At 37.6% G+C, this 24,824-nt stretch overlaps 1 protein-coding gene across 1 annotated transcript in view; it reads right to left on the reverse strand.

The window, feature by feature from the left end:
• The window catches only part of LOC107101688 (gamma-aminobutyric acid receptor subunit gamma-3-like), a gene marked incomplete at its 3' end in the record, with an annotated part of 96,014 nt that overhangs the window by 36,789 nt on the left and 34,401 nt on the right, over positions 1–24,824 (reverse strand). The window contains exon 3 of the mRNA XM_015400692.1: positions 12,848–12,915. Coding sequence (XP_015256178.1) covers positions 12,848–12,915 — 68 coding nt within the window. The remainder of the gene's footprint in view (positions 1–12,847; positions 12,916–24,824) is intronic.

A 24,824-nucleotide genomic window follows, 5' to 3' on the forward strand; every position in this document is an offset into this window, starting at 1 on the left:
AATATACTTTAAGAAATGTTTGAGTTAAAGAGATTTAAACTTTGCTTTTTTGCAGCAGCAACCAAATATTTATTTTTTGGACAGACTGGGTAGTCATGATTATCCTAATGATTGGTGGATGCATACTGGCTTGTTTCTGTTGCAGAATGCAGATGCCACCCAATCACTGGCCAACAAGAATGTGGTGTGGATGTCAGAGTGCATCATTGTCAGTTAATTTGCTGTCCGTTATCAGACTCTCCCAGCACCAGCTACAGAAACCCAGCACTTTCAGTGAGTTTTAAAGCTGCTAATGCCGGTTAATCACTCCACCATTCATCACAGTACGTCTTAAATTAACATCAGCTTCATTTGCTGTTGCATCATCCCAGCCAGCGCCCATTACCATCGCACCAAATGAAGAAAGATAATGCGTTTTGCTCAATGGCAAATGAGAAGCTTCCTGGAGTTTAGTTGTTTGTAGAGCTGTAGTTAATGTGTTGTGTACGTGTGCTTGATATGGATTATGACTAATACAACCTGACCTCCTTTTTTCCATGTGGAAATCCCATTTGAACTTAAGGAGCAAGTGAAAATGTTTTAGAAGAAAAATATAAAATTGTTGATGGATTGTGGTCTGAGTGCAGGGGAACGTACATATCAAGTTTTTAAAAGTATAAAACAAGGCCATTCCAGTCTAAGGAAATGTCTCGTTGTCTCTCGGTGTAAAATTTGACAAACATAACCAACACAGAAGAAACCGGAGGAGATTGAGGGTAAAACTGTTTTGACTCTGCACTAATTCCACTCCAGTTAAATCTGAAAGCGGCTGGGGATTCACGTCTCACTGACCGGCCAACATTGGCCCTGGCAGAGGGAAGCCAATCAGTGCTTACACAGGGGGAAAATAATCAGGATGTCGCAGCGGGACTCTGTTTCTCCGTAGAAGGGAGCTCTGAGCTCCTGCGATGAGCCGAACGCAGTCATGCCCCACTGACCCACTACAGGCAGTGGGAGGCTTTAGTACACAGCTCTTTCTGGTGGGTGAATGAATAAAAGGTAAAGCCTGTTGGAGTCCATTTATGTTTAAACTAAAGATGCACTTTGAGGTAAACAAACAAAAACTACAGTTCTAAAACATACGAAATATGCTATGAGTGTCTTTATGGATTCAGACAATATTTTATTTAAGATTAAAAAAAATGTTTGTCATATTATAGAAATGAGTTTTCAATGAAACATGCTAAACATTGTTGCAGAAACAAGGAATCTGACTGCAGTTTTCCATCACTAACAAACAGCAGAAAGCAAAATCCAGTATGCATAAGAACTCAAAGAGTTCAGAAGAGCTTTAAGTTAGAACGTATGGCAAGACTTGTAAATTGACACTCAGACCCTCTTCACTGAGTCCGACTGAGCCTGCATTATTTTGCAAAGAATATGGACAAAATATTCATCTTCCAGATTTAAAAAGTCAGCAGTACTTACTTCAAAAGACTTGCAGCAGTAATTGCATTAGCAGAGCTTCACTTCCTGTTGTTCTACCACATAAACACCCAATAGGATAGATTCATTGTTTTGATTGTAAAGTCATAAAACATGGAAATTTGGAGTTAGGGAAAGCTCTGTAAGCTACTATAAATATGGCAAATATGTTTCTTTTGTGTTTGTTATGGAAATGCATTTACTTTGCAACCACTCAAGTTCAATACTAAGACATTAAATGAGCATGATTAAAAGATGTCAGGATATCAGTATGCAGGTTATGCTCTCCGATGGAGAAATATAAATTGTATAAATTTTTAAAGCCCCCTACATGGGTGTGCTTTGGAAATTAAGTGGCTAAAACTGATGTGACGCATTGATTGCTGTAAATTGCATAGCGCCTGTCAGATGAACATTTAATGAAACGAAAAGGTGGAGACTAAGCCCCAATTAGTTTGCTTGGAAGCGTTTGATCCTAAATGCATCATATCTAAAATATGTGATGGCTTTGCCTCTCTGTGTCAAAATAAAGGCTGCAGTGGGAAATATGTAACCTTTTAAAATCAGAGCGGCTTTAAAAGAAAACGAGAGGTCTTCCAACAATAAAAGCTGCCAAATGTTCATATTCTAAAGCAACATTGCTTGTTTATCTTAAAGTAAGGACACTTGATCTGCTTCAAAAGAATCAGAATCAAGGTAGACTTGTTTCTTCACTATTTATTAAAGATTTTTAAAGTATGAACACATCTAGATAAAGAGAGATTTTCCCCTAAAACTTACATACGTACACTCTGAACATTATGTGATTAAATGTCTGTTTGCAAGTTGCAGCTTAATCACATGTCTTTTCCAGACAACCTGATCCAGTTTCTTTATCTGAACGGGAGGAGTTAATTTAAATTTGATAGTTTCCCTGCACATGCCAGTGAACATTCTCAGTCATCCAGGTCATAGTCATTCAAAAAAAGTTCAAAAACAATCAAAAGGATTTTCGTTTGAAGATATTTCGGTTCAAACTTGGAAACAAGTTCCCCTCCAGGATGTTTTTTTAATTAAAAATTTTAGAAATAGCATTGAGTTGAAGGCTTTATAGACTGGACAAAGGAAAAGCCTCGTTTTGGCTTAGAAAACATGCAAACTAAACCAGGCGAATGGGGAACTTTGTTAAACCAACCTTAAACAGAGCAGTGACTTACCCTGTCTGTTTAAGGTTTACAACTCTATTGCTGCATTGTAAGCCTACAATGCAGCGATAGAGTTGACTCCTTCCTGCTATTATCACAACTCCCACCTCCATGCAGGGGAACAGAACATCTTGCCTGTTCAGCCAGGCCAAAATTTACCCCTAACGACCCCCCCTTCGGAGGCATAGACCAGTAGCGGGTATTGCAAGAAAACAAAGAAACCAAATTAATGCGCATCCCTAAGGGGCAGACCCATTAGTCCAGGTAAATTTGCATGCTTTCTAAGACAAAACAAGGCTTTCTTTTTGTCCCACTCTATAAAGCATCAAACTTAACGCTAATTCTGACATTTTGAATTGTAAAAGCTTCCTGGATAAGAAGCGAAAGGACTTTAAACTTGCAAACGAAGTCCAGTGGATTGTTTAACTTTTTTTGGAATTCCCCTGCAAAGCTTACAATAGTTCACATCACCATTCTATGAGATTACAGTTAGCCTTTTTTTCCTGTTATCCCAAAACTGGTTTCAATTTGTATTTGGGATCACTGTCCTGTATGAAACCCCACTGTCAATCCTCAGACCCAAACTGAAAGTTAAAAAAGGAAAACTGGGTTAGGATCAGTGGCGGCTGGCCAAGAGAGGACACCGTCCCACTTACCCAATGACCTTGATTACAACATAAAAAAAACAACAAATACAATTCAAATAGATAGAATTCAAATATATCAATATTTGAATAATTTATTTAAAATACTTTAGATGTGAGAGATAAATATTTCATCTTTAATAATGAGTAGATCTTTTTCGTTCGTTGCCAGATTAGTGACGTATTTCCGCCTAGGGCACAAAAATCTTTTCACATCGTCTCTCGTTAAAAGTTGTACATGCACAGTACCTCCTCTTTAGTCCAGAAGATAGAAACCATCCTGGGCGCAGCTCTCCTGCAACTTCATTTGCACACCACCTCCCATCACATGACTTCACAGTCGTCCGTTAGAAAGTGCGACTTATTGACAGGCTTATATAATTATTTACCAACAAGGCTTGGCTGACTGCATGCAGCGAGGCTAACACTTTATTCTGCTTTCCCTGACTACTTTTAGGATCTAAATTAGGATCTGATCCAGCATGGGTTATGACAGGTATTACTGAGTTAGAGTACTTTTCAGAAAATTTTGTTTTTTGTTGCTGGCATTCATGTAAAAATAGTGGTGGGATACCTTAGTATACATTTCATTGGTTTTTGGTAAACTTCTCCACCAGTCGCTACTGGTTAAGATGTTCAGGAACCACCCTTCAACCTCTAGGCTCAAATGCCTTCTGGATAAGATTTATGGTCAGATGAGTCAATTTGAACTAGAGTTGGGTGATAAATCACTTTTCTTCTTTTAATCCAATGCACTACTTGGACTTCCATTGTCCACAGTGAAGTTAGCCTGTTAGTTTTTATGCCTAAATATTAACTCTTAACCAGTCAACCAGCTTAATATATTGTGTCATATACAGTTTAGGCCCCGTTTACATAGGCTGGGCATGCGAATTTGATTTGCACACATATTGCATGGCTATGATTTAGAGGAGCTGTGAACTGGGTTGAACAAAAAAAGGGAAAAATAAAAAAAATATAAGCAAGTTTTGATCAAACTTCTGTCAATTTGTTTTCAGAATTTTTTTTCATAAAATGTAAACTGACAGGAAAAACATATGGAGACTTGATAAAAAAAAAAAAGAAGAAAAGAAATAGTATCTGGAATACATAGTTTGAAAAATGCCTAGATACCCATGGAAACCATTCAAGACTGTGCGGTTAAATGACTTGCTCATGGACAGGAAGTTGAGATGCATATATACATTAAAACCTGTAGTTTAGATAATAAATTTACATCTGCAAGAATCTAATGCCTGTTGATGGATTTGTTTTGTGTGCAGCCATGTCATAATAGGCAGGTTCATGCCTGAAGGGTGCAAAGTAGCGCCCTGATCCTGCAGTCTACAGCTTGAGTAATGACCAGTGGAGGTTTCATTGCAGAAAAGGCATTGAAGAAGAAAGGATACTATAGAAACAGAATTACAGTTAAAATGAGAGCATTTCTGTTGAAAACTAGGAGAAACTGTTTGTTTCCACTACATTAACCAGTACTCTGTCTCGTTCATGTTTAGGATCATTGGCATCAAAAATCAAGAGGAAGCGATACTGTAAGTCCTGTTTTTCCACTCATCTTTGTTTTAAATTGATTTGCTGCAGATCATGTCTGCTCATGTTTCTAATTTCATCTTAATATGTTATATACAAAGCATAGAGCACTCACAAAGTGGTATTACAGCATATTAGAGCTGTGCTCAACTCATTTTGTGGATCTTTAAGTTGTTTACATGCCGTCTAAATTTACGTTTTTGTGTAGTTTAACAAAAAAACAAAAAATTATATTGCATTTGGTACCATTCAAATATTCAAAAATAGTTTGGGAGAAAAGAAAAAAAAAAGAAGAAAAGAAAAGTAAAGCTACAGTAGACCATCTGCATAAATATAAGAACCTTCCAGCCAATACTTTGCTATGCATCTTTTCATCCAGTTTAAGCATTATGCTTTCTTCATCTACCCATCCACCCATCCACCCATCTATCCATCCATCCATCCATCGCTTATGCGGGGTCAGGTCGCGGAGGTAGCAGCTTCTGTAGGGAGGCCCAGACTTCCCTCTCCCCAGCCACTTCGGCCAGCTCCTCCGGGGGAATCCCAAGGTGCTCCCAGGCCAGCCGAGAAACATAGTCCCTCCAGCATGTCCTGGGTCTCCCCCTGGGCCTCCTCACGGTGGGACATGCCTGGAACACCTCACCAGGGAGACGCCCAAGAGGCATCCTAACCAGATGCCCGAGCCACCTCAACTGGCTCCTCTCAATGTGGAGAAGCAGCAGCTCTACTCTGAGTCCCCCCGGATGACTGAGCTCCAAACCCTATTTCTAAGGGAGATCCCAGACACACTACGGAGAAAACTCATTTCAGCCGCTTGTATCCGGGATCTCATTCTTTCGGTCAAGACCCAAAGCTCATGACCATTATGCTTTCTTAATGATTGTTAATAAATCTGATAGGTTTTAAATTTAGTCATCTTATAAAACTTTTGAGCCTTTTTATAAATTGTAAACTATAGATTCAGCTAAATGATTCAATGTTAAATGAAAAGAAGAATACTACAGTATTCACAGTACAGGAAAATTAAGTTTTGATATTAACATAAATTCATCCAAAACACATTTAATTGTCATACGGGGATAGAGTAACATAAATGTATAAACATTTATGTTACTCTAAATAGTATGGCAATGAAGGACAGAAACTAATCAGATGCACTACTAAAATACTGAAAGCAGATGCTGCAAAGACTTCTAAAATATCCAGGGTGTGTTCTTTATGGAACAACTTTCTTCCACATTGAAAACACTAAAGCCTGGATAAAGTATTCTGAAATCTAGCGAGAGATTGCGTTATGATTTAATCAAACTCGGACTGAAAATTGGGCCACAGTTACAAAAGGTTAATTTGGTATAAAAATTAAACTAAAAATCAATGAATCAGTAAAAAGAACAACATGCCAGCAGCATCATGCTCTGGGATTACTTTTCTGGTGCAACTGGGGTTTACAAAAATAGGTGAGACCCGGAAACGTTTCAAATACAGGCTGATTTCACCGGAAGAGGGGCTGAGTAACTCTGTGTAGATACTTTGGTAATGTACTTAAATGTGTTTTTGTCCTGATGTTTTACTCACTGTAAGCCCTACAGTTTGTTCTTTGTTTTTTTTATTACTATTGTTATTATTTTTGTCTTTGTTTTTTTCTTCTTCTTTTGGTCTCTGTAGCACTTTGAGATTTCTTTGAAATGTAAGGTGCGTTACAAATAAAATCTATTATTATTATTACTACATTATATATAAATATTTGTACTTTCTACTTGCCTTCTCATTACTGGCTTGTTACTATGAAAATATTGCGAATGACATGTAATAGTTGCAATGAACCAAGTAAAATCAAAGCGTAAAGAAATCTGATCAGTTGGAGCCCAGTTATTTTAAAGGAAAAAATAGTGATGGCAGCAAAAATGAAGACAGGCCTGGTGAACATTGCAGACAATGGATTTAATTCTGAGATAGTAAACTTCCCCCATCTATTCCACCTTTATTAGAATTTATATTTACATGTTTATTATTAAGTTTTAAGTTCTTCTTCAGTTTTTTTCTGCAGCTTTAATTTTTGAATATCAGAGCTCTAAAAGCCTTTAGCTACTCATCCAGGACATCAGTTCAATATACTGGATCCTGTCTGAAATTTGAATTTAAAAAGAAAACTAGACCAAGAGTGTGTCTAATGGTTTCTTTACAAGCAGTAAACTTTGGATTAATTTTTTTTGAACAATCGATTGCAATGACAAATGAAAGTAAAGCTCTACTTGAGGTGTGCTGGATAGAGTATATTGACAGACGAAAAAGTTTATTTTTTTTGTTTTTATTTTAAATGCAGTTAAATGCCAAATTATTTTAATAATCCAATACTCACGATTAATTCGAAGGTTTCAGCCCTATAGGAAAGCATATTTTCTTTTCATAGAACTGGTTTTATATGAAGGGTTTTTAAAAGTTATTTAGCATTTTTCAAAGTTAAAAGTTTAAATTTTACTTCAGTGAAGGAGTTAAATCAGTAATTTTACTCCTGAAGTTTTTGTAGATAGTTATCTGGGCTTCTATTTCAGAATAAAATATAAATACTATGGATACCTCTGCCAATAACAGTCTGTTCATTGACATGCACTGCTGTTTTGCAGCAAAAGGGTTCGATTCCCAGCCCAGGGTCTTTCTGCATGTTCTCCCTGAGCATACATGGATTCTCTCCGGGTACTACAGCTTCCTCCCACAGTCCAAAACATGACTGTTAAGTAAATTGGCTCCTCTAAATTCTCCTTCGGTGTGAGTGTTTGCGTAATTGGTTGTATGTCCTGTTTGTCTCTGTGTTGAGCTGCAATAGACTGGCGTCCTGTCCAAGGTGTACCCCGCCTCTCGCCCGTAGACTGCTGTAGAAAGGCACCAGCACCCCTCATGACCCAGCTTGGGATAAGAGTGATGGAAAACAGTTGTCAACAGTCTCATTAAATTGAAAATGCTTCCATGTTTGAGCAATGATTGAGATTCTTTGGTGTTGTAAAATCCTTGACCTGATTGAAATATTAGCAAAATTGAAGTTTATTTCTCATTCATCAACATTATATTCCTTACCAACATGTTGCTCTAGATCCAGTTTCCTTTTCTGTCGTTACAACTATTTAGTAGCAAGGTATGAAACAGTCTGCCAGTCATTTTTTTGAGAATTAAACATTTTTCATTATCTAATTGACCGATAATTTTAGTTTTTCCCAGCAAAATTAATGTGTTCCCTCTCCTTTAAACACAGGCCTGGTAGGATAGAGTGCTGTGCTAAATTGCTCTCAGTGAGGGCTTTTGTGGATCAGGCTCCATCTGACCAATACATTTCATACTTTCTCAATAAGCCATTTTAGATCATCTAAATTATTCATAAAAGTAACTTTACAAAAGGCTGCTTAAATTTTTCAATTGCTATTCATCAAAACAATTTAGAAGTAGCATGAGACTCTTTAGATTAGTTGGTCATCAACATTTGAGGGTTCTTAAACTACAAGTAACCCACTCAGACTTCAAACATAATAACCCATCTTGCAAAGGCAGCTTAAATTGAAGTGAAATAAATACAAACATTTTTTAAATGATGCAGTCGCAGGATGTAATATTCTTCACAGCTTTATTGAACTGAATCATATGTTATTAAACCCAAAGGGAAAACTGGTTATTGCAGTTCTTATGAGGAGTCATGTAGGGTTTCTGTTGCTGGCGGAGCTGACCTCCTGTCCTGGAGTAAACAGAGGAGCAGTTAGGTTTCGCTTTTGCATCATCTTTTATTATGTTCGGGCTACATTCTTCTCTTTGGTATCAGAGTCAAGCGACAGAGGAATTTTCTGACAAAGGTTCATCTTGTGTTTGCTGCCTCAGTTTTCAGTGCTTCAATAATCAGCTGTGCTTGTTCCGAACGAGAAGCACAAACCCTGTCAAGCGGGGCAGCGGAGAAAAAGAGAAGAGTGGAAAAGAGGCCATTTTCTGCAGCGGATCAGTAATCATAATAGGGGGTCCAGAAACCTAGATCTACAGTGACTGCAGATTTTAGTGTCCATCAGAAAGCCTGTTGGCTTTTCAGAGTATTGGGTAGAAAATCAAGTTAATTAACTGCAAGTCAGAGTACACACTTTATGAGGACACCTCAAGTCCCTCTGAAATTATTCTTTGTAACAACTTCTCCAGCTTGGACATGTTTAAGTTTGAAGTCAGACTTCATATGGTTGGCTAAAACATACTTTATGGCAATTCTAGTTATACTTTATTACAACACTTTCCATAAGACACCACAAAGTCCTTGCCTGCAACATTTCACAAGGTTTGAACATACATAAAAGGAGATATTTTTTTTCAATCTGGGCTTAAAACACCTGGTACTTCAAGAGTAAGTTCGCAGAACACAGAGAGAAGTGACACAAACAGCATCACAGATCATCTGCCATACTTCTCATTAGGCATAAGACATTTCACACATAACCATCTTTTATAGTGAATTTTCTTCAGTTAAAAACAAATGATGATATCTTACTTTTTTCAATGGGCAAACAAGGCATCTATGAACACCAGTCGCATCAGATAGTGACCTGATGAGTCATAGTCTGACGCACTTGACACAAATTGCTCCATTTCAAGCCAGATGATGAAAATATAAACAAACATTCTGGCTTTTAGCCAAAATGCACCTTTAGATGTTTATATGGAGGGTGTGACCCAAAGATGCCAGCCTTTCCTGCAGTTCTCCAAAAACTGTACTTTAAAGATTTTTACTTTACACTCTCCTCACGGAATGCTGGCTTTATGATCTTGCACAAAGTCATGCTGCGAGATTTTCCATTTCCTGACATAACATTGGAAATGGAAAAATCTTGGAAGCTCTAAATATTTCTCTAGTTATGGGGAAAATGTAAGTTATTGCTAGAATGAGGCAAAGAGCATTTACCTTCCAATAAGTATATTTTACATTGCTGTGAAGCAGTTGTTGCTCACTCCTTTATGCTGGATATTTAATTTAGGTATATTAAAGGAAATCTGAGCCTCACTGGCCTCTTCAAGGCAAAATATATCCCAATTGCATCTTACTTTTACTGGATCCCTTTAAATCTTTTGGTGAGCTTCTGGTCATTGTACTCCCACGATGGTTGACCATCGTTGGGTCTCTTCTCTGTTTGCATATAATGGCTCTCATTGCGTTTTGCTAGAATTTCAAAGCCACAAAAGTAACTTCTTAACTCTTTTGAAACAATTGAATGTCTTTCCTCTTACAAAGAATTTCTTTAGGTTTGCAGTATGATGTGTTGGCTTGTTTTGAATAATCTAGTCACCTTCATGTCGTAACACTGGTTCTATTTCTGTGACACATTGATTCTGCAAATCTGGCAGAATCTAAGTGTCCTTAGATAGAAAACTTTGTATCAATTTGACTGTATGATCTGGTTGAGCTGTAAAGTGCCTTGAGATGACATGTGTTGTGCATTTGGCGCTATATAAATAAACTGAATTGAATTGGCAAAGTAATTATGAATTCTACTGTTAAATTGTAGTTGATTCAGTTTTTAACAAAGGAGACTGTGTCGTGCCATCTGTATCTCAATAGTTTCAGTTATATTAATTAATGTCAGGCCATCAGTTATCAGTTTTGGTCCACATGAGACATCACCTCTGTCTGGATCCGGACCGGGTTCTGCCTATTAGTGACCCCTGGTCTATGGCATTTGTAAGGCCATAGACCAATGTTGGATGAAAAGGCCTGGCTCTCACTCTCCTCTCTAGGTCCTCTGAAAGATGTTCTACCAGGCTGAGGTCAGAACTCAGGAGGCAACTCATATTCATCCAAACTAAATACTCTCAGTCTTGTCTTTCTGAACCTTGCTTTGCACACTGCTGTAAAGTTGCATTGGAAGACGTGGCCATCTCAATATTGTTCCAACAAAGTTAGTAAAATGGACATGTCCAACATCTCTTATAGCTTTCAGAAGTCCTTTTACTGGAGCTTCATGATCAACCTCATCTCATCAAAAATTTTGATAGAGATTATTTCCATCTACACGGTAAACTTTGCAGTGTTAAAGTTACACTTTAAGAGTGCATTTGGTCCCACTCGTGTGTTACATTAGAACTTTAAGTAGTGTACATTTTACTCTAGTTGTTGTTGTAATAACTGTAAAATAGTCAATGTACTTTCACACTCCATCTTTAGTACTGTGGAATTTACTGTGAAACTGTTATGAGTGATTACGCATGTAGGATTTAATTTCCAAGAATGAGGAATTGTTTTGGACAAAGGCGGAATGGCATGCAAGCACTACAGCTGGCCTTGATAAGATCAAAGAATGGTTGTAGCTGAAGTTTAACCAGCCAACCGACTATTAATATGTGTGGGGTGCAGTGAGGGTAAACAACTAATCACTTGGAGCCTGCTCATTTTAATCTGTTGCAAATTTCAATGGAAAAAGGAGGGTTTCTGGAACAGTGGGATGTTTAAAACAAGCTTACTGGCTATAATACATAAGTACAATTTGGAAAAGGAAAAGCGAGTGATATTGTACAATGCATCAGAGATTCTGAGATTCATTTGTTGACAAGACAACTATTTATTTGTGCGAATAAATCTCTGCATGTTGGCATAAGAGAGTAAAAAGAAAGAAAAAGTCCTAATTTCAACCAGAGTTAAAAGATTTCTTCCATTAGAATAAGCCCAGAAAATAACCCCCCAGGCTTTACACTTGGCACAGTTCATTCAGTTAGTTATTCTACTTGTGACAACCGCCAAATCAAGGTTACTCCATCAGATCCATGGATGGAGAAACTCTATTCATCAATCTAGAAAATGTGGCTTCCCTTCTCTACAGCCTTGTCATCGCATGCTATACACCACTGTGTTTGCAATGCACCTGGTCATGTGATGCTTGAGCACAGGTGGTTGGGCATGGAAACTCTCTACACTGTTGAAGTAATCTGAAAGCTACTTGCAGCTAGGTCTGTAGCAATAGACTCTGCAGACAGTTGGTGTCCTCTGAACTCAGTTTACATGGCCCATCACCCCGAGGTTCAGTCACTGTCTTTCCCAATCGTATCCATCGTGTACAATCGTTTGTTATAGTAGGACTGACAGTTGACAGTGGAATATTTGGGAGAAAGTAAACTCACAACTGGACACTTGGCATCCCATCACAGTAATGTGGTGGAATAAATAGGCATGTTCATTCACAAATGTTTATAGCATTGCTTGCTAAACCTGATTCCCATTTTATAACAAACATAAAATCTTAAACAATTGAGCCCTCGACTCTAAAAAGTACATATCTAATATTTTATGAGTTTAAAGCCCATCCAGACTTGAAAAGATCTCAAGTTTTCAATTCATTATAAGTGGCCAAGTAATAGCAACAATTTAACATCTGGATATTTCCTCACACAGCCTTGCTAAGCCAATTTGTGCAAAACCACACATTTATGTTCAGAGAAGGAATTATCCTGATGTGGACAATAAAAATCGTACTTTAATGTTTTGAGAGTGACTGAACAGATTTTTGCATAATCAGCTATGAAAGGCTGTTGAACAAACTGCTAATGATTTAAACACCAGCTTTTTTCCTCTGCAAATTATGCTTTCAGCATTTCATTTTGTCAATGCCTCCATTCCTTCATCCCAATCATTTTGCTAAAGAACTTTATTCTCCAATCTAAACTTCATGCTCTTTGTATTCTAATGACTTAAAGATGCAAGTACTAAAAATGGTCATTTATCAGTAGAAGGATTAAAACTGGTTAGTTTTTACCATCTTCCTGTCTTGATCATAGCTGATCAAGCAAAAAAAAAAGAAAAAAAAGAAAACAGCAACCCACACCTGTCTTTCTTGGCTCACACTGCGACAAAAACATCTGTGGCGATACGGATGACCTCCAAATGCAGCATGAGAAATGACAGTGCTCATGTTTGATGATGCTCTGGTGTCAGGTTACAGACAAACCTGTGGGTGTGCGGATGGAGGAGGCAATGAGGGAGAAGGATAAGACCCAACTCACCATATCGATGGATGACACGGGCCCAATGCTGTTGACGTATATGCCCACATCAATGAGTGTCGGTTTCTCTGCAACAGACAGAGGGAGGGAATATGAGCATCCAGTGCAGAGCCTTGCAAACAGAAAAAAGCCTTTCACTATTCCACATTTAGTAACTTAACAGCTAGAAAGCTGATTGCATCTTATTGACATTTTGTGAAATATATATATTTTTTCCCCAACTTTAATAAAACTAAACATAAAGAGGCCCATGTCCAAAATTTGGTTGACTGCCTACAAAGACAGGCCAGAAGAGGAGAGCATTATTGGGAGGAACAACCAACAGGTCAAAGGTAATTCTGGAAATCTGGAATCTGCTGGCATGGTGACCATCTGATCAGACTTCAATAAAAGCAAACCATCAAGAAATAAAACCAATGCAAAACACCACCATAAAAGAATCTTCTCTAAAAAAGGCAGCTAAAACCATACAGGGGATAAAGTAAATATATGAATAACTGAGCTGTAGTCATAACAAAAGTCAACCTACATGGAAAATCATGGAAGAAATTAAAACTGCAGAGCATAGTAAACATACAACCCCCTATACTGAAACATGGTACAGTAGGAGCAGCATCATGCTGTGGGGATGCTTTTCCACTGCTGGTGGCTAGATAAAGGCAGGACATAAAGGACAATCAAAATGAAACAGGGAAACCATTGCAAACCACTTGAGACTGTGGCAAAATTAAGCTTACTGTATATCAGAACATAAAATACAGTTAAAATTAGGACTGAATGGTTTAGATTGGAGTATTTATGTGCAGCAGATTGGCCCCAGTACAAATCCAGACATAAATATATTATAATTATTTAGACATACAAAGTGAGATTGGGCTGCATTTTTGTTTAATAGAGGGGGATAAAACATGAATATCTTTATGAGGCATTGTGATGTATAGCAGTCCGTCTTTCTGGCCTGAGGCTTTTATGTAACCAAAATACAAAAGCATAAATAATCGAGAATAAAAAAACAAAAAAACACGCTTTTCATCATTCAGTGTCACCTTGGCTAATAAAACCAGTTTATTTCCTTTTGGAGGACGACAAAGGCATCAATCTACCCAGAGAAGAAAGATTTACACTTCAGAAATCAGAGACGTAACACCGATTCCTGAAGCACTTCCAGAGTTGCCATGGCAGGTAATGTCATTTCCATTCGGTTCCTAGGATCATGGATAAATTTAGTCACCAGCATTTGACTTGTTTATTCTGAAGATGAAATTTGATAGGAGCAGTAGGAAACAAGCCGATGTTAGGACAGAAGATGATTTCTGAATGGAGGGACAGCTTCTGTCTTCATGAAAAATTCACCATGATTTATGCATTATTCCAGGCTTTTCTGTTTAACCCATACATACTGGTCTGTCCTCATCTGATTCTGAAACAAAGCAGTCCTATCTTTTATTTAGTATCTAGAGAATGGCATGAGGTGGGTCCTGTAACTCCAGGCCTAATGTTGTTCCATGTATAACATAACCGCCATTCTGGTTCTACAATTGTACCATTTGTTAATGCTGCAAAAGGAGGGGGAAATACAATGATACACTAGCCATATTAATATGTAACCTTAATTAAATTGCAGTTGATACAAAATTATGGATATAATTTGCTCCATTATTGCCTTTCACTACCTGCAAGACTGCATTAGATTTCTTTGACAAATCAAATTCTGCAGCTTGACTGTCCTGACTTGGACAACATACAGATTTCACACTGCAACACTGCTAAAAATGTAAGCATTTCTCAGATTTCAGTTTTAAAGGCACAAAAGTAGTAGTACAGTGACACAAAGTAGTTGAAATTTTAACTTTTTTTTCTTTTTTCGTAGAACTTGCCTTATGACCACTTGGAGGTGTTCAAATTGGTTACTGAAAGTTAAACTTTGTGATTTGACGAGTGTCAGGATAGGAAAAGGAAATAAGGTGAATTTAAGGTGCTCATAGTGAAGTTTACACCCTGCATCCCAACAAACATACTGTGGGGTGGCAAACACAGAAATAATAATTAAAAAAAATTCTGTAATGTAAAAATCGAATCAGTTAATAATCTTTTCAGCACATGCAACATGTATCCTTTACAAACTTAACTGAAAACATTTCTAGGACTGTAAAAAAATTTTACAATTATATGGGAACATGTATTCACACAATATTTTCTAATGTTTGAAGTTGGCTTTCCTTTGAGCCGTGTTCCTTTACAATCATATCAAATATGGTGAATTTATACATGAAAAATGTGACTTTTGTGTCGATCTTAAACTCAAATTGGCATTTATCAGCTTGGGAAACAGTTTGCAAAGGAATAGAAATGGTTAAGAGAAGCATTATAGCCTACAGTACCAATGTTTCAGTCATAAGGAGACAAATATTAACAGAGTTATATACATGTATATCAAATACAGGATGATTTAAAGGACAAATCATGTAGTATAAAGGTCTAGCTGAAGTCGTAAAAGATATGTGAATGATAAAATTCCTCATATCAGAGTTGGAAAACCTTTGTAAGAGGGAAGAATTCAAGATTTAGCATGATAGACCGCAATCAAAGTAAAAAAATCACAACCCATACAGGCATTAAAGCAAGGGTGTAGATACACTTTTGCGAGTCACTGAATAATAGAGTGACATATTTTAAATAATGCACACACTTTATTTGCATGACTTCATATCTGATAAAACGCACTGCTGTTCTTCAAACTTAAACCGACAAAATATTTTTAGAAATTTCAACATTCGTAGCAAGACAAGAAGTTAGCCCTTAGCTAGTTTTCCTTGTAGAGGTAGCATCTTCGCTGGTCTTTTATTTCCTTCTATGATGGACTGACATCTGGCTTTAATGAGGTTGATGGGATTGTGTTTGTCATATGCAAAAATATTAACCAACCTCGCAAACTGATCAGCTTCCCTAAGTCCTTATAAGAAACTAGAAGAGCTTTAAAGAAGTGAGGATTATTGAGTCTGAAACCAAATATTTCCCCCATCAGTAAACAAACAAAAAAAAAAAAAAAATGTATCCTGGAACACAAGCAGTCATTTAGATTCATATTTTGAGAACATAACTGAAAAGAGACGAGCACTGGGCTATCACGATCGTAACCGATTGATTTCCAATCTAACCCTTTATCAGCCAGACACCTGGAATGAAACCGTCTGGGATCAAGCTGTCATGTAATTGTGAGAGTCAGGAAAGGTTTGATAGAAACTTCTGGCCCTGAGGTTTCTTTAACAAATCAATCGGCCCACAGGCTGGCAAATTCGTAAAACTGTCACCAAAAGCTTATCTATTAATTTGAGTCTTGAGGCGCAACTTCCTCTTTTTTTCTATTTACTTGTTTGTAGACATCGTCTCAGACTGCAGTCCTCTTGAGTGTACCCAAGCGTATATGTAGCAGTGCCGTCAGCACAAACAAGATGGCAGATTGCATGTCACAGAATGAGCGAAATGATGTATTAATAACCTGTACTGGTGTCATTTCAGTAGCTCTGTGTCGGTAATAGCCTCGGGATTTTATTATATATATACTTTTTTTAAACAGAGCCCTGTAATATTTGTCTCTGATGTGAGGTTCCAACTAGTGAAGCTGAAATGCATGCACACACCAGCTCACTTCAACCCCAGGGGTCTGTTGGTGGAGGCTTGCTGGGAGTTGTTGGTTCAATTCCAGCTGAATGTTCTGCTCCACTGACTGGACAATGCACCATTAAAATGTGTTGTCTTTCTCTTTAATGAAATGCAAAATGTACAGTTTGAATTCAATGCAAAAAAGAAAACCCTTGTCTAATCTAACAGTTTAAAATCTGCTCTTTCCTTTTTGAGATGACAGATTGAACAAAGTACAGAGATGCCGAAAGCTTTGGAAACTGCTTTAGATATATCTTTGTATCTTTATTCCTGACCCTTAAACTTGTTTGTTGATATAAAAATACTAATATTTAAGGGGCCACAATCTTATTCTGCAACCTGGATGCATTTAAGCATGTGCTTGGAAACCCCCGGAAATGCAGCCACCTCTAAAACACATATGCACTATTGATAGATTTTGGATTGTCTAGGAAACAATTTAGAGAAAATTAGTGGATTATAGAGATTCAGCATCCCTCCTCTGATGCATGTTAACCTGAGAATTATGCAAAATGCATGTGGGAGACTTCTAAACATGAAACATATGGTGCAAAGCTGATCTTATACATCACAAAGCACGTTTACACATATGGAAACTAGGACAACCTTTAGGGAATAAACCTAAATATACTCCACAATAGCTTATGAGTGCAGATGATGACAGTGTTTATCCCCAGAGTATGTTCAGTACGGATTTGGTTGATATTTATTTCTTAAATAGTACAAGAAAGAAACACAGCAGTTCAGAGCTTTCAGATTCCGATTATGGTTTATTTTCTTTCATTTTCAATGTGAGCTTTAGTTGTTGGGTACAAAAAGCAGGTCAGCTCGGCTCAGGCAGATTCATGTTTGATCAAATGTTGGTAATTACAAGAGCCCGCTTTGCTCTCAGAGATATCTGAATAGTCTTCAAAAGAAATGCATCTCTTTCCTATATGTGCAGACAATAAAACATCCACCTAAACATCTTCCTATTAACCTCAATTTTACACTCTTAATGGAAAAACGGTGATTCACAGAGGGCATTGCATTTCTTTGTCTTCCTCTGTGTGTTCCAGTCCTCCTCACAGTCTTTTTCCAGAAAAGCTTGACAGCTCCCATCTGTATTATCGAATTACTTCGTGGAGCTCTATTAAGAAGAAAGGGCCCTACATGCCTGCTTGGCCTGGCTGGCATGACGAATGCATTACGCATTGTCAAGCCCAGCTAACCCTCATGTGTACATGCAGATGCACATGTCCCAGCTGAGCCTTCAGCTCCCATATGTTCTATTTCCAGGATCTGTGCCGGGAATACGAGGGTCTCCGTGGGCCGTCTGATCCACCTCCAAGAGGAAGGCCTTCTGTGTTTAGAGACTGTTTAAAAGCAGATCTGCCGGAGAAGGAGAATAATTTATTTCTCAGCATTAAGCAAAAGCCATCCACAGGGCAGAGTCTTCAAGCTGTTTGCTGAAGGTGATGCCATCAGAAAGCATTGTTCTAAGAAAATGCTGCGTACTAAAGCGTTTCCCTTACAACTCAGCCTTCTACTGGCTTTAGTGCACTTAAATCTAGAGGACAACTTTAACTTTGGTTAGGCCAAAAAAAATTAACTTTATCCAGGTCATCATAAAATATCAGAACAACATCTAGCAACTGTTAAACGTCAGAGTTCTTGATTCAGGAGTAAAAGTGACTGGGAAAGTATTGCCTCAATTGGAGAGTTTCATGGATTAATTTACAGCTGAGAAAAGAGCAAAGCCTTATTCAACAGGTCTGAAACTTTTCGAGAAACAGTTCACAGGTTGATGAGTTGGATCCTGTTACAATCGCATAAAACCAAAGTCTAAGAAAAGGAAAAAGACTAATAAAGTGATTGTACTGAAAAGGTTGAGGACAGCTTAAAGAAAGACCAACCTGTCGTGCAAAAATTAAAAGAAAAACAAAACCAAACAAAAAAATAAAAACCCTGCATATTTTAATTTTCTCCCAAGGATTTAACATGCTTCAACTGAATGCTTCATTTTCAAAGTGTGCAGTGCGAGGTTACACTCCTAAAATAAAAGATTCAATTACCTTGGATACTTTCACAGTAAAAAGTGCTGATAGTTTGGAGGGAACAGTTTTATTTCAAGAGTCTGAAGGCCGACACACACAGGAAGTGTTGTGTTATGTTACATATTCATGCTTTAAACACAAACCAATAATTCTGAAGAATTTGGTGGATTTTCACTGTTTACTGCTATCCATTTATGTCAGTGGTTGCTTTAGGGTACCATATAAAAGGAAATTACATACCGTCATACATGGGCATGAATTACGTCTACAATTACTAAAAATCATCATCTTCTAACAGACTCCCATACTTCAATTAAAAATTTCTTACTAATTCAAATACATTTTACTATTCCTAAAGGTAAATATTGTTCTCTTATTATAGCGAATTCTTCCATGAGTTGTTGTAGGTCATGTTGTAGGTCATGATTAGCTGATCCAACTCCAAGTTCCCAGCATCTGCTTCCACTGAGGTTCCTCAAAGTACTCCCTCCACTGCATGACTTTGTCCTGCGTCAAGGTTAGCAGCTCTGCATCCTCCTTGTCTGCAAAGCGTTGCTCCCTCTCCAGATGCACCTGACAGTTGGCCAGAATTGCTTCCAGATTGACCAATAGTCCTTCCCCACATCTTGATACTCCTTCAAAAAGTTTTGCAACAACTTGGGCTACAGCAATGTTTACCTCACAATACCAGATAACTGCCTCATGGGTCCCACAACCCAACAGTGCGTGATAGAACCCCAGGATTATATCATGTCTCATACTGCCAGGTTCTAGGTTTGCCACCCCAGGTACTAAAGATATAAGGGTCACATCTGATCATTGATGGAGGCCTCTTCCTGAATCCAGGATAAAAAAAAGGCTTTGAAGTGAAAACTGAATTAGGACTGGGAAATAATTTATTAATCGCAATATAATGTCATAGTATGGATAGTATGTTAGGATAAGCTCCAGCATGATACATTTTAGCCACAATGGAAGCCAATGGTAACCGAATTTTTAGGTGACATCCTTCAAACAAAAGACAAAAACCTGTTTTGGCATACAGGTAGCCATCCTGTGATATTATGGTATGTTAATATATTTTTTTTTTGGGTTTGGTTAGTGCTAGGAAATGTTAGTGTCAACTTTTGTGGTGCTTTGGTAAAAAATAGGGCTGGTATCAGTTTTACTAAAGAGGATTATTTTATTAGGAAACAGAACAAAAGAAGAGACTAGAGCAGGAGGAAAACTGTCATGAGTGGGAGAGAAAACAAATCTTAACAGTGTAAGTAACAATAAAGAAAAAAATAATTAGAAAAAGTAGCTGTTTTTTTCTTCTTAAAAATATGACAGTTAATCACAAAAAGAAGGCCTTTACAGAAACTGAATGAGGCACTTGGACAAAGACATAAGCAGAGAGATAATCACCTGGTCAACCGTGCAATTAGTCTGTTGAGATTGTAACTCAAAATAAAAATTCATGCATTTTTTTTAAAGAAATAGTTCTAGGAGGAGTTCTATAAACTTTTATAATTTTCATATTGAATTATTTCGTATTGAATGAACTGACCCTCACCACTCGCACCCTTCTCTCTCAGTCAGTTTGCCATCCTTGTGGCGGGAGGTCAAAACAGACGACAACAAAACCGATAATCAACCTCCACCTTGGATGTTCTGGTGTAAAGCACACTGATGAACACAGCTTTTTTTTTTATAGCTAACTGGCACAAAAGTCTAATATTGAAACATCAGACTAGGGAGGCTATTCCTTGCAATTCTTCCTTTCCCTCCATTAGTCGTCACAAGAACTTCTGCCACTGGACTTCCAAACTTTTAAAATGCAAAGTAAAGTGTTAAGCCTCTGAATTTGATCGTAAAGTATTGCAAAGAACGTTAACCATGACCATACATTCTCTATTTACTAAACAAAAGTATCTTTTTTAACTGCCCGTTTAAAAAATATATATATATATATATCCGATGCAAGCAGCAGATTTTACTAATAGATACTGACAAGAAAATCCCTGTTGACTTCAAGTAATCACAGCATGTTCACCTAGTAAATCAACTATCAATTAATCTAAGATTTATGTTCCATGTAAAAATCAGATCATTGGATAGTTACAATGATAAATGTCCAATTTTATTCTCATGATGTTTATTGTGACCACTGCCTTAGCATTGAAGCAATTAAAGAAAAGTCATGAGCACTGAGCAAACATTTGGTAAAAATCCAGATGTCCCTAAATGTTGCAGACTTCCAACCAGCAATCGATTACACCCTTTGACAGAGAACTTATACTTAAAAATTAATAAGCAAGGAGTAGGAGGGGTTTCTGGAAACTTCTTTTTTATTTGCATTTTAGAAGAAATTAATTACCAGAAACTACTGTAGGCTACTTTTGCCATGAGATAGTGGGAGGCTCTAGCCCAATAATTTAAAAGCAAATCATTGCAACATCAGGGTTGAAAATATTGCCATTTCAAAAGACAGTTGTGGAAAAATAATCGTTAGAAATGCAAGACGGTTCATGTAACACTGGTAGATAACCTTTTAGGGGCTATTCAAGGCAACTGAAAAAGAGGTTCCCCATTCAGTAGGGAAACTACCATAAGCATACAGCTAAAGCTAAAAAAGAATCATAATGACCATTGGATGGCCTAGTCAAAGTCAAGACTAAATAATGATCTGTGGCCATCCTTGATCCCAGATATACTGCAGAGTCTGAATGTGCAGAGCTGACTGCGGCTGCAAGTTCAGAATCCAAAATAAAATGCATTTTGTTTTCATAATGTGAATATTCAAAAATTGTATACTCTTGCTCTGTAGCTTAAAGTGATAGGTAAACATTAACTAAGCATAGCTTATATGGAGCAAAAGAAAGCTGGGATGTACAGCAGCCCCTTAGTGGTTTTATATAACAATTTGTCCATGGAGGACCTTTTAAAGGGTCGCTGAACTCCTCTTTCACATGGCCGATTAGTTCAACTGTAGAATCGCCTGATGCTCTTTACAGTTTAGCCACTTATTGATGTTCTAAAGTTTAAGGAAACTTACAAAAAAAGATTCAGAAAATCGTTAAAGCTTATTATAGATTACATAAGCAGCTCTAAATGTCTGAAACCTGAAAAGTTCAGAAGCATTTATTAGAAAACAAAATGTTTCTGCTTTAATTATCAGGCCACCAGGTGCTTCATTATAAAATAATCTGTCTTTTATAAAGGTAGCATTTTAAAGAGGCCCAATAAACTAATACTTATGGTCAAATTAAATCAAATGTGTGACCAAAACAGATTTATTGTGGTTAAAATGTAATAAAAATGAAGTGTAAATGCCCTGAACTCTCTTGCAATATTGAAGGAGATTGAGCAATTAAAATGTAGCAATTAAAAAAATTTGGCTTGCAGTTTGGGAAGTGCTCCAAGCTTCAATGCTTTTAGTTTCCCCTCCTCAAGTAAGAAAGAAAATGGCACCCTTTCATCAGTGAGTGATCTTATCACCGAAGGTATCACTCAAACAGCCATTAACACTTGTTCCCTTCTTGCTTGGCTGTAAAAGGAAGGCAGATAAAACTTAAGATACACTTTCCGGCTGTAGTCGGTTCACATGTTGGCACATGTGCATCATTATACCGCCTCTTCCAGCCAACCTCCCCACACTGTAACCATGGAAACAGACAGCAGCCATCTGGGTTACTATGATACAGGAGAAAAAAAGTAAGGCCAACAAATATGAGCCAAGATATAAAGTTGAATAGGCACTTTTTTTCTGAATGGATTGCATTTTCTTCCTTATAAGAACTCAATTTTTAACCGATCTATAGGCTAATAAGACCAATTTACTTCATCTAGTTAGGACTTAAGCATGACAGCTTTATCTACCTCCAAGAAATGTTTAAATAAATAAAATGCCATGTGTGTATGATGAAAAGCAGCCATCTGGCTGTACTAGGCAGGATGAAGCCAGAGCTAAAAATTATTTCCAAAGGCTGGTCGACCCACATCTGTAGCATTTCTGAAGCACCTCACTTCAAGGATGAGCTCCAGCCGCCATCTGCACCATTCAGAGGCACATTATATTTAATCACAGACTACTGTGGATACTATTTTCCTTGATATACAGGTGAGACAGCTAAAGTTTACTCCATTATTATCCAGACTCTATTTGACCCAGCACTTACGGTTTATATTTTATAAGTCTATTGTATTTAAATTGCTCACAGTAGCTTGAGGTCTGTTCCTGTTTGGCTGTGACTCCATCCTTGAGAGAAATATTAGCTGTGCTGCTGCAGTCAACACCTTTGTTTATAGATCATGGAGCTTTGCATGTTTTTCAGTGTAGTCCTGTTTCTCTGACTGGATGTGCTCTCTTCATCCTCTGACATGGGAGCTGGTTTGGAGCTCATCTGCCTGTCTTTGAGTTTCCTGGACGGGGCCCGCCTGTGGAGCTGGTTGACAGTTGCCTTTTGTATCTCCGCTTCTTTCTGTATGTCTGCTTCTGCAAATGGCCGCTCACACCGAGTCTGGTTCTGCTCGAGGTTTCTTCCTATTAAAAGGCAGTTTTTCCTCTCCACTGTCGCTACAAGCATACTTAATGTGAAGGATTGCCTTTGAGTCAATGAGTCAATGCATGAATCAATTTGACAGTATGATCTGATTGAATTGTAAAGTGCCTTGATATGACATGTGTTGTGAATTGGCTCTATATAAATGAACTGAATTGAATTGTATAAAGAGTGGTAAGCTTGTCACGGAAGTAGTCTTAAAAAAGTGGAGGATATTTATTTTCCAGGTGGATAATCAAAACAAGTGATCCTCCTAATTTTCAATCATTCTGGTGATACATTTAGGAAATGCCGTCCTATGCGCTCGCACCCGTTTTCACATACCAGTGGTGAGTCTGACAAAGTGGAAAAATTGCAAAACTTCTTTTGGAAAGTAAGCTTGCATGAGCGATGCAAATAGCAACTTTAAGACAAGCGTGCATGAGGAAAAATGGGCTTGTGCATGCCCTCACACACATTTAATAGGCATTCCCTTTTGGGAGCGGGTACAGGGTTGTGCCACTGAACTCTGGGTTGTGCATGTGCATTTTTTTTTTTTAAGTGGAGAGAGCAGGCATTTAAGTAACCCTACAGATAAAACAACCACTTTTAAAGTAAACCCTGCTAGTATCTGATTGGACTACATTTTACCTTCATAATTGCCCCCGTTGTTTGGTGCACTTTGAGTACTTTTGTGTCTCGACACTGCAATAAATCTGTACCATCTGTACCACAAAGAAAACACACCCACCATTGATACAAGGAGGATGGATCCATGCTTTCATGTTTGTTCACAACTCTAATCCTACTGTCTAAATATCATGCCTATTAAATGAGATTTAATCAAACCAGACATTTCTACAGCCTGTTTTGTCCACTTGTGGTGAGTCTGAGAATTAGAACCTTATTTCCAGTTCATAGCTGAAAGGAGTACCACCTGTCAATTCTAGGAACAACTTACAGCCAACACAATATCCTCCAACTTTAACGAGATAGTTCAGATGCTTGGACATAAAGTTGTGCGAAACATTCACAGTCTCTAGCCAAGATACAACATGTCCCTACCATCACAAGCCTCCTGTTCTGAGAAACAGCTGGTAACATACTGAAAAAAGTAGTTGTAGTAGGTACAAGGGCACAAATAATTAAAGGTTTTTAAACTGGAAAACTATGCATGTGTTTTGTCAGATTATTTCAACAATTTGAAAACCTCCCACCCCCATCTCAGACCCCCATATCAATTAGGACTATTTTTTGGCCATTATCACTCCTCATAGATGCAGAAACCAGTTCCTAGGAACAGAAATAATGTCAATAGGTCATTAAGACGCCAAATAGTTTAAATTTGTTTACTTATGTGAACAACCAGACCATTATCCGTGATAATTATAGCCCTACATTGTGTATACATTGCTGATATAACACTATGGTGCACTTATATATGACACAGTCCTTCATATCAGCTTTTTTTTTTTTTTTTTTTTTTGAAAAAATGAAAAATAGCAAACATTATGTTGACAAAGGGTGAGGTGGGGAATGGTCTTAAAAAAAAAGTTTGATGGTGGCTTTTAAAACAGCCGTTTCAATTTAGTCTTATAAGGACTGTTTAGTGGTCCAACTACCAGTGGACTTGCCGGTCCGTGGTGCGATATACTGTGATTCCCCTCCACTTCTCCACCTGACCTAGCACCAGCAAAATGCTGCCTCTCATCTGCTTTTGTGCGCTTTGTTTTTTGTGTTTTTACAGCACTATTG

Source organism: Cyprinodon variegatus, unplaced genomic scaffold (assembly GCF_000732505.1).
Source record: "Cyprinodon variegatus isolate N-32 unplaced genomic scaffold, C_variegatus-1.0 Scaffold1133, whole genome shotgun sequence".
Classification (NCBI taxonomy): domain Eukaryota; kingdom Metazoa; phylum Chordata; class Actinopteri; order Cyprinodontiformes; family Cyprinodontidae; genus Cyprinodon; species Cyprinodon variegatus.